The following is a 13,958-nucleotide window of genomic DNA, read 5'->3' as shown; positions in this document are numbered from 1 at the left end:
CACTAAGTTTCAAGTTGATTGGACTTCAACTTCTTCAAAAACTACCTTGACCAAAAACTTTAACCTGAAGCGAACGCAGGCACAGACGGACACACAGACAGACAAACGAACAAAGGCACAGACCAGAAAACATAATGCCCCTCCACTATCGTTAAGGTGGGGCATTAAATTCTTCTTGCTTGCTTAGTAAAATAGCTGTTTATGCTTTTAGATATAAACTTTTTAACAAACTACCGGTAGTAAATCCAAGTTATTGTGATTCATGCGCAAATTCATGTTGTAAATAATACTTAGATTCATGCACAAGTTCATGTTGTAAATGATACAGACTTCTGTAAGAGTTTATTGAAATGCATGTAACTTTGTAAGTTTAGCATACAACATAACCAAACCTTTAAAATGAGTAAGTGACACATTAAACATGTCAAAAGTTCCTTTTAACCTCATAAAGGAATATAAGCCATCAAAACATTGAGCATCTTACTATTTCTAGTGTCATCATGAAAAGTATAACTCTGTGCCCCTTTTCAAGAATATCTAATGGAGGCAGTGCTCTAATGTTATTCAATTAGGCAATAGACTGTTGTCTATACCATATATATATATATATATATCAAGCTTCTAAATTGCCTAAAACTAGACATACTGTATTAATTTAACAGAGACTGTGAAACCACTGCAATCAACTCTAAATTCCCTGAAGAACAAATAAGCTTAGAGATATAACTAAATACAATCAGTGACAGATTCCTAACTCTAGAAAGGCACATAAAAATGCATTAACCCTTTTAATTTCATGACAGTATATGTCACAAAAATTGCAGAAGATAAGAAATATTCTGGATTTTTTTTTTTAAATTAAACTTCTCCTTAAAAGTTTTAAATCAAGCAATTAGCAAGGATTGTTTAGACAGTAAATCAATTTGGCAATACACATGTATTGCAATATCTGATGGTACATTTTTTTTGTATTCATACAGTTCATCCTTATTTTTTTTCTATTACAATCAATACAATGGCTAAGTTAAGACACCAATTATAAGGTTAATATATATATTCTGTCAGTAAATCCCCCTAGTAAAGTCCTTACATTCCTTATATTGACAGCCGTTGTCATGCACTCTGGATTACCTCCCACAACCTGTCAATATTATAAAGATCTCCCACAGATTCATTAGTTTCAATATAACTTTTAGGTCTTCAAAACAATCAATTTATAAAACTAAACCATTGGTTAGATTTCCCAAGCAAAAAAAATATATCTAAAGGCTGAAGTCAATTGTGAAATTTATTGTATTATAAAAACTAGCTCATCCTTTTTTTGTTGTCTTTCTGGATTTTTTATACCATTTGTCATTATAGCTCTTATATATGATTGTTAGAACTTAGAAGTAGATCTTGTCATATAAACTACAGATTACGGGTTAGCACTCCAGCAAGTCCTTTTATAGTTTTTTTCTGGTATGATAAGACACTTTCATGATGAGCTGATTGAGAGAGAAAGTTCTAAATCCCACTGGACTGCAGTGTCAATATTTATTATGTGATAGGGGAAATGACAAAATAGGAAAAAGTAGAATGATTAAATAAATGATAAGTTTGAGAAAAAGGTTGCACCTGGGTACCCCGGTAGTTGTGAGACTGTTGCTGATAATTAAGTTTTCAGTATTGTAATTGGACTATTTTATTTTATGGTATTGTAATTGTGTTCCATCTTTGGTAAAAGTCTTGTGTACCTTTTGTCCTGAAAAAGTGTCATTTCAAACTCTCACATTCAGTAATGCTGTAGTTAGAACCCGATTCATTTACCAATCTGCTATTGTACATTGCCTAGTTAGTAATGGATTAGTAAAATGGTGGACTAGTCAAGGCCGTAACTTCCCTTGAGGCAAGTGAGGCAATTGCCTCACTAAAATTTCGACACTGATTATTTTTTTTAACATACATATAAATATAAAAGTCATTTGTTGTTCTGTCTCAACCTTAATTTCTATAACTTGTCATCATTCCTTTTAAACTATTCTTCCTGGATATAACTCAACATCTCAACGGGTGATGTTTCTCGATTACATTATATAGATTAGACCGTTGGTTTTCCCGTTTGAATGGTTTTACACTAGTTATTTTGGGGCCCTTTATAGCTTGTTATTCGGTGTGAGCCAAGGCTCCGTGTTGAAGGCCGTACTTTAAACTATAATGGTTTAATTTTTGAATTGTTGTTTGGATGGAGAGTTGTCTCATTGGCACTCACACCACATCTTCCTATATCTATTAACCTTGTAACGATAATCCCCTGGATCTTTAGTTTAAAACAGGCTCTTGCAGAAAAAGGAAAAGCGACACTGAAGGTAAAGAAGGAATAATTCTAGTAAACTATTTTTTTGTGAACAGAGTCTGAGTATTGCATATAACTTCATTAGGATAAGTAGACTGACAAATCAAGTACTGGTCTTCGGAAGGGGGCAGTCCTGTCTGCGTATTCATTTTTCGAACTTTAATCTTTCTCTTTACAGATAAATAAAATATAAATAATATGAAACATAAATGCATGGAATAGCTTTTATCAATGATGATGTTTCTTTAACCTTAAAAATTGAAGGAATATTCCATATTCCAATTTCATATTATTGAGGAATGGTAGAACCTTTAACACAGGATTTTGTCTTTTCTTATTTGGGACTACGGAATTTCGTTTCTTTATATTCGGGATTTCGGAATCGGACACCCCAACCCCTAAATTTATAGATTCTGGAACTAAAATACCACCAACTATTTCCAGAAATAATTTGAAATTACGGAACTTCATGTAAACGTCAAAAACTCCATTCCAATTCCCCTGTACCCATATCATATATACTTACTCTATAGATAGAATCATATACATGTATCTTATCTCATTCTATTCCTAGTTTGCTTACTCTTTGTCAGCATAAAAGCGAGTTTAATATTTTGTAACTGCGACTGTATGATGGTGCTTCCAGGAAAGCTTAATTCCCCTTTGCAAACAAAACTGTTACTACCGATGCTGCTACTGAATTGCTGATGGAGAAGGAATTGGAAGAAGACATTTATCATTGTGTTGATGATAATGTGCTACCTTTAGAAACACAGACTGCCCTGAAACGACTGAAAACTTGAAAAAGAGCATGCATGAGTGTCGAGAGATTGTGCGGTCTTGCCATGCTCCATGTTCATCGCGATAAGGATATCAGCAGACCAAATTATGATACTGAAACGATTTGACTGAACCGGCCATAGAAAAATTTGGCAAATTCTACTGAATCGATGTTTGTTCTATGTTCTAGCAGCAGATTCAAATCAGTGATATTTGGATGATTATCTTACATATAAATTTAAATACAGTTGTTAAAAATTTGCTGTTAGTAATTAAAAGTCTTAAAATATAAAACAAATTATATAAAAAGTGTCCAAATTCAAAACATTATCAAACTCTCTAAAAATGCCTAGAATGCAGGATTTTGCACCATTCATTTCATACCCTCCAAAAAAATTTTTCGCATCGCTTCGCTCGGCTCAATTATTTTGCCTCACTAAAATAAGATGCCTAGTTACGGCCTTGCTAGTGGAACAACATCTGTTGGTCCTTCCAAATGAGTTCACCCCATGTTTTTGGTGTGTTAGTGGTGCACAATCTATTTGTATTCTGTGCATGAACTGAAATTTCTTAAATATCTTTGATATTTTTAGACCTGATCTTGAGGTTTTCTTTTTATGGGTGGATGATCATTTTTATTTTCATTGATTGCTCAATACCACAATAGCTTCAATAGCTTGACTATGTCATGCCCTAGAGCAAAAATCTAATGAATCAACAATTTGTGTATAATAAACAGAATACAAAAATAGTTCTGTTATATCATGTTAGGACATATTTGACATCAAAAGAAACTTAATTGATTTACATTTGTCATGTCAGGGCCTTTTATAGCTGACTATGCAGTATGGGCTTTGCTCATTGTTGAAGGCTGTACGGTGACCTGTAGTCTTAAATTTCTGTGTCATTGGTCTCATGTGGAGAGTTGTCTCATTGGTAATTACCGTAAACCACATCTTTTTTTATATTAACCTTATGATGTATAATGCATGAAAGTCAAACTCTTGTGTTACACTGAATATGCCATTCTACTTGCATTGTTATGTAATGGAAAGCACTTTTTGAAGACTACAAAACATTTTCATTTGACCAACTTACCAGTCTGTATGTTGATCATCAACTACTAATAATATTTTACATCTATCTTTATTATATGCTGGTTTACTGTTTTGTACTGGCCCTGCTCTCGGAAGTCCTTGGGTTGCATTTAAAGTTTTTGAAGGAGAACTTGGTGCACTTGGTGAAGGTCCTTTTTTAAAAGTTAATATACTAGAATTCTCCTCCTTAAGCTCACCCTGAAGATCCCCAGAACTGAATCTTCGCCGGAGGAAATTCATTCCACTAGAAAAATTCTCACGGAAACTTGAAAACGAAATTTTGGATGATTTTAGAGGAAATGCACACACAGGTGTTCGTGAAGAAGAATGCACTGAAAAATCCACTTCGGATAAAAATGAGATGAGAATAATATTGATGGTACCTCTCTACAGATTTCATATGAATAACCTGCAAGAAGAAATAAATCAATTAAAAACAGAAATGTCCTGAATACTCAGAATATGTTATAACCAAAACATAAGGAATCAATATTCTCTTTTCACAGTCATAAATATAATCGTTCAATGGTTCATCAAGATTACAATTAATTATTAATGAAACTGGTAATTTACTTCGTATTCAAGAAATTTAAATACAAATTCTTTATGTAATTTGGCATGTTTTCACGCAAAATCAAATTTGTTATGACATAAATGAGACGGAACAAATTCAAAGCAATATGCAGTAGTTGTAACTAGAATATAAATTCTCATAAAAGCATATACCCTTCAAAATGCATGCAGGATAAAATTAATTTCAAAGTTTTTGAATTGAGTCCTTAAAATGACTTATTTATCATGCTCTGTAATTAAAATTTTAGAAAATGGAACAAATAGCTAAATTTTAATTTAGGTCTGTCAAATGAAGTGCAATCAATGCCATAGCAGACATGCTAAAATGAAAAATAAAGGAAATTAAAAAAAAATATCAATTTTAGAAATCAGAAAGGAAGGATGCAAAATATAGGAATATTTTGATATGGTTCCAATATTATACTGTTTTTTAGTCTATAGAATAAGATTGAGGAGAAACTAAAATTGAAAGCCTTTGCATGAAAGAGAGGTGTAAAGGGGTATCTGCATGTAAGAACGCGAAATAAAATTGCCATTTCATAAATGAACGAACAATTAAACAAGAACGTGTCCAAAGTACACGGATGCCCCATGGGCACTATCATTTTCTATGTTCAATGGACTGTGAAAAATCTCTAATATGGCATAAAAATCAGAAAGATAATATCATAGGGAACATGTGTACTAAGTTACAAGTAGACTGGATTTCAATTTCTTTAAAAAAAACTTTAACCTGAAGGGGGACAGACCGACGGAATAATGAACGGACGAACGAACGATACGACACACAGACCAGAAAACATAATGCCCATAAATGGGGCTTAAAAATTCCTGCACATTGATCTTTTTACTGATTTCACGAAACATGTTATGGCTGCACGTGAAATTAAAATGGCAAAACATGTCGCACGAAAAATAACACTCTACTTCCCTCATGAAAAAGGTATTTTAAACCCATCAGATATTTGTACATATCAGTATTCTTAAACCCATCAATATAACTGATATACATAAGAAGATGATAGGATAAAACCATCTCTACTATAATGAAAGATAAAATTGAAGGTGTCAAACAAGACAAATGTAATTAATTTGTCAACAGATTACCTCATTGTAATGTGTTCAATCTAAATTTAGATAGCTGACAGTAATGAACTACTTAAAGAAAGAAATTCAACAGAGTGCCAGTAATTCCTCATTTTCAATAGCTTTTGTCCTATAGATCAATAGATTTGATTACAGAATTTCATTAAAGTAAAAATTTCACAATCAGTTTTAATTTGTGGAAAAGAAATCTTACAATTCAGTTACCACCAAAGGAAATGAAGAAGCTTTGAGTGGGAGTTGGCTATACAAGAACTTCAAAGTATAAAACATTTTCACTGCATCTTTTAATACATTCTTGTTTTTTCCTTTTCCTTGAAATTCTATGAAGCTATTTTTCTGTTTTATAGAATTTAATGTTTATCTATTTTAATGGCTGCGTCTCACATTTATTCTCCTTTTCATATATTAATTTGTATGGAACAAAAGATGGAAATTAAAATTAATCTAGGAGCCCAGGACGCCTTAAATTTTGTTTGTGCTACTAACAATCCATATTTAGATGTCCAGTTTGCTATTATTAATATTAAGACCTAGTTCATATTCTGATTTGGATCTGCTGGTGAGCTAAAAAAAAACCAGTCTTCCTTTGGTCTCTGGTTGACGGTTGTCTCGGTGGCAATCGTGCCACATTTTTTATTTTTATATTGTAATCAATGAAATATCACAATGAATACAATACAGTAACACAAGTCAAGTTTACCCTATTCCCAGATGGCAATTTTTCATTTGTTTTGGTTTGTAACCACTTTAAAACTCCTAACCACTCTAATTTCATTTCTATCCAAATCACTGTTACCAAATATGTAATAAAACAATACATAAAGAAACATAAAACCTATATAAAGCATACAGTCAATTTAAATAATAGAATAATTGACATGTAATTTACAACTAATGCATTAACAAATATTGAATCATTCACTGATTTCAATCCTTCTATTTCCCAGACATCTGAAAGTGGATTTTGTATTAGGAAATGTTATCATTTCTTACATAAACAGAATCTGTAACATGACAAAATAGCATTAAATTCTTCCTCAGTAGTTTCTTATCTTTCCGATGTATGTTTCTATTAACCAATTTTAAATATATAGATTATTTAATTGAAGGAAGGAGAATACCATGATTACTGGGCCTTGTATTAATTCAAAAATTCAATTAACAAAGGTGAGAAAACCGGTGTAAAATATAAGTTGTATCATAAACGTATGGATTGGGACCGTTTTATCATCCTTAAATATTGTATTCTGTCACGGCACAGAATTTCAAATGAAATTTTATGAGACAAATAGGCGATAACTGTATTGTATTGTAATATTTTCAAATGTCAATCTAGATTTAACAGTCATCTTCAAATTTCCAATTTTAGAAATGATGCATAAAATGACAAATAAGATGGCCTCAGATTAAGTAACTTACGCTTAACAAGGTGCATCTAGGGATGTGAAATAGTTAACATTGATTGATTGATTGGTATTTGCTTGTTAAATATCAAGTGGCAATTATTCATGCTTATGGAAGACTAAAAGCTATAAATAATTTATAAAATAAGTAAGTTCTACAAGGTTAATAGGTGACCTGAGGATAGGAAGAAGGGATGGATGATTTGGATGGACATTGGATTGATAGAATTGTTGGCTGCTTAACCTCCAGTAGCAAATACATCATGCATGGCAAGGGCAGTGGCCGATCCATAATATTTCATAAGGAGGCCCGCTGACTGACCTAAAGGGGGAAGGGGGGGCTCTAGTCATGCTTCTGTGATTCCCTATAACATAATCATCCAAATTTTTCCCATGAAAGCAGGGGGCCGGGGCCCTAAAAGCCCCATGGATCAGCCTATGAAGGGGATTATTGCCAGTCAAAAGAAGCATATTCCTATTTCCACCCTGAAAATAGATATTTTACCTTTTCACCAAATCGATAAGAGTAATATTAAATTTCTATTAATTTTAGAAGATAATGCTTCACCTTTTTTTTCTTTTTTTTTTTGCATTTATAGACAAATTAGATGTCAACAGTTTGAAGTAGAAGTTTAAATTAGTGTATTATACTTTCTACAAGTTATTTACACATCTACGGTCTCATTATATGCCATCATTTCAGAATTCTCGCTATCTTAAATCTGGATTAATGATATAGATCCAACTTATAATCCTTGAATAATTTTTTATTCCATTTTAAAAGCAAATAAAAAGTGCCTTCATATAAAACATATAAAAAATACTTACAGGCAATCAATGCTTAGTTTCCATCTGACTTAGTAAAAGTAAATCTATGGCTAACAATGGATAATGATGTCTATGTCTACTCCTAACACTGCTTAATCCTATAAAGATAGCACTAATTCTGAAGAAGATCCACGTCCAGTGCCCACAATCAGAGAATTGGTCAATCGAGCATGCTAACTAGTCTGCCTGTAAAGAATATTGTTATATAGAATCAATATACAGTATGAATCCAATAAACCCGTACAGATTTGACAGCCTGCAATTTCTACAAAATTATTTCACTTTATACGAGTAAATCTCATTCTGACAAAATGTATTATGATTCTGACAACTGAGAGTGCCAAAGTGTGTTTCATATAATCCAACAATAATAAAAAAAGAAATGACAACTAAAAATCCTTTCTAAATTTTGACAGACAAAAAATCTGTCTTAAAAGAGGGACGAAAGATACCAGAGGGACAGTCAAACTCATAAATCTAAAATAAACTGACAAAACCTGGCTAAAAATCAAAAAGGCAAACAGGCAAACAGTAAAACACATGACACAACATAGAAAACTTAAAAGAATAAGCAACACCAACCCCAGCAAAAACTAGGGGTGAACTCAGGTGTTCTGGAAGGGTAAGCAGATCCTGCTCCACATGCGACACCCATCTAAATTTCAATTCAACAAATATAATATTTACAAAATCAGATTAAGTATGGTACTTATATCCCAGAGACTACTATGTAAAGCATATTATGTAAAGCACTAAGAATATCCCTTCTTCATGAATTTTCAAATGTCTCATCTTTGATGCCATTATATTTGAGGCAGACATACATACCTACCAACTTTTCAAAATGCCCATGTGGGTTTTACGTGAAAGATGGTTTTTATAGTCCTACAAAACCTTCAAGGGGGCCTTCAAACATATTCTAATGTGTTTTTTTGGCTTTTTCATGCTTTAACAAGCTCATAGCCATTGTTAAATTCATTGTTTTCTTTAAAATAATGGACAAAATTGCTCTTACAAATTTCCATTTGGGAGCCTCCATGGGGGGAATTCCCCACAAATAGTGACAGTTGTTTTTTGCAAATATTGTATGAGGAAAAAATAATAATTTTGTAGTGTTTTACTATTGATATCAGTTGATGCAGTTGATGATATTCTCTGAGGCAAATAGCCAAGGGTGAATATCATATCTCTGGAGTTTAAATATCATCGTTTTAACTAATATTTATAGTTAACAAGTATTTTATTATATAACTTTCTTATTTACTCCATTTCCCTTTATTTGCTCAATATAATACTGCTCCTTGTTAATAAACTAACAACATTATCTGCCTTGGCAGTTCCTAACTCCTATAAATTGAAATATTCAACACAATTTACTAGAAAAAAAATCCATACAAATAAGAAAATAAGCAAGAATTTGCATAACCTCATAAACCTATTTCATTGACAATGACTCAGAAAACTTTTATGTATACTCCCATGGTTATATCATACCTGTCAACTGACCCGTTTTCTGCGGGTGTGACCTGAGATTTTCACAATTCTGAGGGATCACCCGGGACACCCGCCGGGTCATTGAAATAACCCGGGAATTCTGAAAATGACCCGATTTCATCCGTATTTCTTAGCATTGAGATTGATTTCTTAAGTAATATTCCTTTGAAAACCGGCAAATTCGTAATTCTTCCATGAACAGGAAGTTCATCTAGCTATGTAAACTGTCAAATTAAGTGACCCATTAAGTGCATGGCTACATTTGACAGCTGTGGTGTCAAACACACTGTTCATTAACACCAATTACCTAAGCTTTAGCTCGTAAATAAATTGCACTATAAACATAAACAAACATATTTCAACTAGATACTTCCCCTTATATGTCACCATTCAAGATTATTCCTTATACTTACGTTTTATGGGTGAAAAAGATTAAATCATAAAAAATATAAAATTCAAATACATATTGAAAAATAACTTTTCAATATTTTTATACCTTTATACAATATTTTTAAAAAAAGTTGAAAATTATTTTTTACATTTATACTTCCTTTTACTGTATTACTATATTTTATCATAGTCTAATTTTAAAGTGAAAAACCATCTGTAGGAAAAAATGATATGATAAAAGGCAATACAAAAATAAAAAAGAAAATAAAAAAAAATAAATATAAGGCAATACAGCTAGTTAACTTAAACATTCTAAAATTACATTTGAAAAATAAATGGTAGTGGTTGATGATTACTAAAAGTACAGGGTACAAGACTGAGTTACACAAATTTATAAAATTCTATAAGAGTGCAATGAAACAAAAATTAATAAGATTTAAAATGACTGAACCAAGTGAACATGTATTGATGTTTTGGTATCTTTGATATTCATTGTAAGAAAATGTACCATAAATACTGAAATTCAGCTCGAAAAAGTTCGTACGCATTATGACCTGAGATTTGATTCTTCAATGCAGGTCATGACCTGCATTTTCATCGTCACAGGTTGACAGGTATGGGTTATATAATGACAATTTTCTATGTTGAAGCCAATGTGAAAATGATTTTATTTTTAGTCATGTAATAAAACCTTTGACAGTTTCTAACATTTTGTGTCAAATCTTTGTATTCTGAATTTTAAGTGATTTAAGGGACAAGATAAATGGCTATTGCAGAATAATTTCCTAAGAAGAACAGTCTGATTAAAACCAGCCTGTGTGCAGAATATCATATGCATGAACTTGCAGGTGCAAGAAGTAAAATAACAAAAATACCAAACTTCAAAGAAAACCCAAAATGGAAAGTCCCTTATCAAATTGGCACTAGGCAAAATGATATACTGGGTGTGACAACATTCCTCAATATTGGAGCAGTTATTAAGGTTATCCCTTTATAATAGTGTACCAAATATTGCAGTTACAGTAAACATTGACCTTTCAATTCCTACACCTCTAGTGCCAGCAGTAAGGACGCAATGTCCATTTCCTCGATTTTGTTTATCTCTCATTTGTTTGCGTGATAGTATTAATTTACATGGAACCTCTCTAATATATACCAAACTATATGGAGAAAGTATAAAATGAGAGATTTATTACTGAAGTAACTTTAATTAACACATCCCAAGTGATTTCTGACATTACAAGTATTGATGAGTAGTTGCCTCTAAAGGTGAACTTTTATACTACATTCAGGGTTGCCAACAACTATTATATAACTTAGCTGTGAATTTCACTTTGAATTGTTCAGAATTGGAAAGATCTTCTAAGTACTTTAAAGATTGCTCCACAACATTTAAAGCAGCTCAACTTGATGTCACAGAACTATGTGGTAAAAAATAAGAAATCTAAGATCCAAGGAGTGTTGTAAAACTTGCGATTGAGAAAATCTATATACTGTTACATGCATATTGTATAGGAAAAACCTACAGTCAGACAAAAAGAGTTATGGTGTTTGCTTTGATGCTTTAATCTTATCTGTAATGTATACACAAAAACACAACCAAATTTACAAACAATAAATTAGAAAGCCATTATAAGCCTTGCAATCAAACATTTAATGATCTAGTTGGAAAATGGATTAAATGTTGCATGTTTCTGTTGTCTGATAAATTGTGCTAATCTACTGAAACAATTTAGATGAGCAATCCACCAAACTCTACAGAACTTGACTGTTAGAATCAATACATTAACCAAGTTTGGCTTTAAAATACTCATTAATGAAACATATTCTTGCTCACTATTGATACTAAAATGAACAGAGGTTCCATGATCAAAGATATAAATAAAACTTAATGACACAATAAACAGAACACATATGAGTTTTAAACTACTGCATGTATTTTAGTAAAGAAGTTTGTTTCAGCCTTCAACTGAATTAAGAAAATATCAAGCCTTCATTTTTTTACATAAATAAGGCCGTTAGTTTTCTGGTTTGAATTGTTTTACATTGTCTTATCGGGGCCTTTTATAGCTGACTACATGCCGTATGGGCTTTGCTCATTGTTGAAGGCCGTACGGTGACCTATAATTGTTAATGTTTGTGTCATTTTGGTCTTTTGTGGATAGTTGTCTCATTGGCAATCATACCACATCTTCTTTTTTATATTAACAGACCAAAATTGTCTAAAATTAAAATGCAAAACAAACCAAGATGGAAGTTGATGGACTAATTAACAAACTAACTTAGTCTGAATTTAAATTATAAAAAAAAACCAAGATAATATTGACTGATCAATTAACAAACACATATTGGTTTAAATTCTAAAAAATCGTAACTACATTGTATATATGTTTATTATGTGTGGTCTGCAACCTAACATACTATTATGTTTTTAAAGTGTTTCATTGTTTATTGCTGAAGAAAATTCCTATATATATAGATATCTACACTGAGCAATTTGTTTGTCTGTCTGGGTCTAATTGATACTTATTTTCTTTCTCTATACTAATGGTCAACAAGATGGATCAAAACCGATTTGTCACCTTCTACAAATACCCATTAAAGCACCATGTTATCTTTTACTCAGCAATCATAAGAAGTTGTTCTTGAACAAGTTAATGCACATCATTTTTATACAGCACAATAAACCAGATGCTCCGCAGGGTGCAGCTTTATAGGACCGCAGAGGTTGAACCCTGAACGGTTGGGGAAAGTATGGACACAACATTCAAGCTGGATTCAGCTCTTAATTTGGATTGTGATTAAATAGTAGACACAGCATAGGTTTCTGACACAGAATGAATGTGGTCTAATGAACTTAAAAAAAAATTGGCTTTGAGCAATTCACTATGCTGTTGAATATTAATCCTCTCCAAAAAATGTTTGAAGACATTTTCTTTTTATTTATGAAATCTGAAATGAGAAAAATTTACCCCCCCCCCTCCCCCCCCTCAATTTTGTTTTCACATCCCCCTTTCCCTTATTCCAAAACTCACCTCAATTCAAATTTCTAATGGAGTTTGCAACAATAACTGCTCATTTAAATACATCATAAAATATTAAAATGTAAAAAAAAAGTGCTTGTTATCACTGAATGGTAAAGATTGTTTTAATTTATCAGTTGGTAGTAAAAGTGAAAATACATTGTATATTGTATAAAACAATGATTTAAGTTGATTCAACTACTATTCTGGACAAAGAAAGATAACTCCAATAGAAAATTTCTTGCTATTGCACAATATTGTGCAATTAGATATTTCTTGCTATTGCGCAATACTGTCAATTGAAGATTTCTTGCTATTGAACAATACTGTGCAATTGAAAATTTCTTGCTATTGCACAATACTGTACAATTGAAGTTTTCTTGCTATTGCTGAATACTGCGCAATTGAAAATTTCTTGCTATTGCACCATACTTAATATAATAATTTTGAATCCTGATTTTGACCAACTTGAAAACTTTGCCCATAATCAAAAATCTAAATACATGTTTAGATTCAGCATATCAAAGAAGCCCAAGAATTCAATTTTTGTTTAAATCAAACTTAGATTAATTTTGGACCCTTTGGACCTTAATGAAGACCAATTTGAAAACGGGACCAAAAATTAAGAATCTACTAACACAGTTAGATTTGGCATATCAAAAAACCCCAATTATTCAATTTTTGATGAAATCAAACAAAGTTTAATTTTGGACCCCGATCTGGATCAACTTAAACTGGGCCAATATTCAATAAAGGGCTGCGCTTTAACGCATGATACGCCCGTTGGTCTCAGTTTCACCAAAGTTGCATAAAATCCCCCTTTTTTAAGTATAAAAATTCATTACTTAAGAAAATGTAAATTCTAAAATTTATAAAAATGGAAAGGGAGCTTATGTCAAAAGACATAAACAATTTATCAAAGTTGCAT

General features: G+C 31.9%; 1 protein-coding gene across 3 annotated transcripts in view; it reads right to left on the bottom strand.

Annotated features, from left to right (window-relative positions):
• Window positions 1-13,958, bottom strand: part of LOC134688305 (synapsin-like) — a 105,733-nt gene that overhangs the window by 73,548 nt on the left and 18,227 nt on the right. For all 3 annotated transcript variants that reach the window (XM_063548893.1, XM_063548902.1, XM_063548885.1), the window contains 2 exons: window positions 8,124-8,309; window positions 4,214-4,621 (listed from right to left, as the gene is read on the bottom strand). In XM_063548893.1, the coding sequence (XP_063404963.1) occupies window positions 4,214-4,452 (239 nt within the window). In that variant the 5' untranslated portion in view covers window positions 4,453-4,621; window positions 8,124-8,309. The remainder of the gene's footprint in view (window positions 1-4,213; window positions 4,622-8,123; window positions 8,310-13,958) is intronic.

This window comes from Mytilus trossulus, chromosome 1 (genome assembly GCF_036588685.1).
Source record: "Mytilus trossulus isolate FHL-02 chromosome 1, PNRI_Mtr1.1.1.hap1, whole genome shotgun sequence".
In the NCBI taxonomy this organism is placed as follows: Eukaryota; Metazoa; Mollusca; class Bivalvia; order Mytilida; family Mytilidae; genus Mytilus; species Mytilus trossulus.
The sequence above is the reverse complement of the archived record's forward strand: the minus strand, read 5'-3'. Positions and strand labels throughout refer to the sequence as shown.